Source organism: Rhinatrema bivittatum, unplaced genomic scaffold, assembly GCF_901001135.1.
Source record: "Rhinatrema bivittatum unplaced genomic scaffold, aRhiBiv1.1, whole genome shotgun sequence".
NCBI lineage: Eukaryota > Metazoa > Chordata > Amphibia > Gymnophiona > Rhinatrematidae > Rhinatrema > Rhinatrema bivittatum.
In genome coordinates, this window is record NW_021820309.1 from 39,635 (window position 1) to 42,742 (window position 3,108).

The 3,108-nt window shown below is 38.9% G+C and overlaps 1 protein-coding gene across 1 annotated transcript; it reads right to left on the reverse strand.

The window, feature by feature from the left end:
* Positions 1-824: 824 nt before the first annotated feature.
* LOC115081412 (gastrula zinc finger protein xLCGF3.1-like) lies at positions 825-2,474 on the reverse strand. Its single transcript, XM_029585863.1, has 2 exons — positions 1,904-2,474; positions 825-1,279 (listed from the first exon to the last, which is right to left on the reverse strand). The coding sequence occupies exons 1-2, from the start codon at positions 2,472-2,474 to the stop codon at positions 825-827; spliced, it is 1,026 nt and encodes a 341-aa protein (XP_029441723.1).
* Positions 2,475-3,108: the final 634 nt, after the last annotated feature.

Consider the following 3,108-nt stretch of genomic DNA (forward strand, 5'->3'; position numbering starts at 1 on the left):
TCTACTCTGGAACCCCATCTCCTATGATCCTTACTTGTTTGGGTGTTTCATTCTTCTCCTTCTCGCTCTCCTTCCTAGCTTGTGTTGCACTGGTCTTTGGTACCTTTACTTGGTATTCTTTAATTATCCTGACAACTCAACCCAACAGCTGCCTTACCCACCCTCTCCAGCTGCTTGGGCACCCTTGCTACAGTGGGTTCTTATTTGTTTGTGTGCCTCGTGTTTTCTCCTTTTTCCTCGTCTTCCTGATCTGTCTTGAACTGGTCTCTGGTACCTTTACTGCTGTGCTCTTTTCTCCTTTGGGGTTCCTCTGTGCTTTTCCTTCTTTTTCAGCTTCATCCTTCAATTGTTTAAAGATGCTGTCCCTTAAGTATGTCTGTGTTATGATCTGGCCAAATAAAGATAAAAGATTTTTATTCATTGCCTTTTGCAACCTTAGATGTAAAAAATGGTGTTTCAGGGGTCCACTTGCTAGTAGATAAGAATATTCATTAGCTTCTTTGGTGTATCGGCTGCTGCAGGAATAGCATCACCATGACCTACAGCTACACCAGGGATTTTATCTTCACCTGAAGATTCAGCACCATTCCTACCACCATCATTTGCCCTAGTGCTTAGACTAAGGGTGGGAGATGTGCAGTCGGTATAAAATGTTCTTTCTGCTTCTATCACACGTTAATAATAGCAGTCACCTACCTGAGATTTAATTCAAGTATTATTTAACAGAGTAACCATGTGAGAGATACTTAGTCCATTTATTCCATCTGATTCTCTTCTGTGTGGATTCTTTCATGATTTTTCAGTTTTGATTTACAATTGAAGCTTTAATCACACGCAATGCATGTAAATGGTTTATCTCCAGTGTGGATCCTTTCATGCACTTTTAGTTGGGATTTACAACTGTAGTTTTTATTACACTCAGTGCAAGTAAATGGTTTCTGTCCGGAGTGGATTCTTTCGTGCCTTTTCAGTTCAGATTTCCAAATGAAGCTTTTATCACATTCAATGCATGTAAATTGTTTCTCTCCTTTGTGGATCCTTTCATGCTTTTTCAGTCTTGATTTAGAACTGAAGCTTTTATTACACTCAGTACATGGAAATGATTTGTCTTCAGTGTGGATCCTTTCATGACATTTCAGTACTGATTTCTGACTGAAGCGTTTATCACACTCAGTGCATGTAAATGGCTTCTCTCCTGAGTGGATCCTTTCATGCCTCTTAAGTTGGGATTTCCAAATGAAGCTTTTATAACACTCAGTGCATGTAAATGGTTTTTCACCTGCATGAATCCTTTCATGATTTTTCAGTTTTGATTTCCAACTGAAGCTTTTATCACACTCAGTGCATGTAAATGGTTTCTCTTCGGAGTGGATTCTTTCATGCTTTTTCAGTTCAGATTTCCCAATGAAGCTTTTATCACACTTAATGCATGTAAATGGTTTCTCTCCTGTGTGAATCCTCCTTTCATGACTTTTCAGTTTTGATTTAGAATTGAAGCTTTTATCACACTCTGTGCACGTAAAAGGTTTCTCTCCTGAGTGGATTCTTTCATGTTTTTTCAGTTCGTAATGCCAAATGAAGCTTCTCTCACACTCAGTGCATATAAATAGTTTCTCTCCTGTGTGAAACCTTCCATGATTTTTCAGTTTTGATTTAGAACTGAAGCTTTTATCACACTCTGTGCATGTAAATGGTTTCTCTCCTGAGTGCATTCTTTCATGAATTATCAGTTTTGATTTATAATTGAAACTTTTATCACACTCAATGCATGTAAATGGTATGGTTGCTCTCTGGATCCTTTTATTTCTTTTCATCTCAGGTTTCGAACTGAAGCTTTTATCAGTGCATGTAACTTGTTTCTGTTCTGTATGGATCTTTTCATGATTTTTCAGGATTGACTTACAACTGAATCTTTTATGACATTTAGTGCATGGAAATGGTTTCTCTCCAGTGTGGATCCTTTCATGCACATTTAGACAGGATTTCCAACTGTAGCTTTTATCACACTCAGTGCATGTAAATGGTTTCTCTCCTGAGTGGGTCCGTTCGTGCATTTCCAGTTTTGGTTTACAACTGTGGCTTTTATCACACTCAGTGCATGCAAATAATTTCTCTCCTGCGTGAATATTTTCATTCCTTTTTAGTTCAGATTTCCAAATGAAGCTTTTATCACACTCAGTGGATGTATACGATTTCTCATCTTTCTGGAACCTTTGCTGCGTTTCCAGGTGAGATTTTAACCCAAAGATTTTATCACACTCTGTATATGCAAATAGTTTGTCTCCCATGTGGATCCTTTGGTGCATTTTCAGTTCTGAATTCCTACTGAAAATTTTAGCACTCTTAGTGCAAGTGAATGGTTTGTCTGCTGTGTGCATCTTTTGATGCCCTTTCATATTTGATTGCCAGTTGAAGCTTTGATCATGGTCGGTACATGTAAATTGCTTTTCTCTCGAGTGCATTTTCTGGTGCATTTTGATTTGTGATGGATAAATGAAAATTTTATTACATTCACTACATGGAAATGATTTCTCTTCTGTATGAATTTTTGGATGAACTTTTAATATTACTTTATTTGCACATTCACTGCCTGAAAAGGGTCTCATCCCAGTCTTTTCTCTCAAGTGCTGTGTGTTTTGCTCACAGGACGTCACATTCTCAGTGGATTCTCCTGTCCGGTTTCTCAGCCTTTCCTCTGGCTTGCACGGATTCCAGCAGTTTTTCCTCCCACTCACAACATGGACAGGTATCTGCTTCATCTTTCTCTAGTACAGGTTTTGTCACTTCCAGATGTTTAGTGGGTTCCTCAGGATGCGTCTCCTCGTGTCTTCTCTTGGACTCTTTGATCCCTGGAGAAGAAAATAAAGGTTATATATTATTCATAGCGACAATGGTCAAGGTTTTCTTAGCATTAACAAACCTCAGAGGGAACAGGGGTGTAAAGCAACTGCATCACCTCCTTTCTGCAGCTTTCTGGTATGAAAGGAAAATTAGTTCTTACCTGTTAATTTTCGTTCCTGTAGTACCACGGATCAGTCCAGACAGTGGGTTGAGCCTCCTTTCCAGCAGGTGGAGATAGAGAAAAACTGAAAGGGTATCCTATATCAG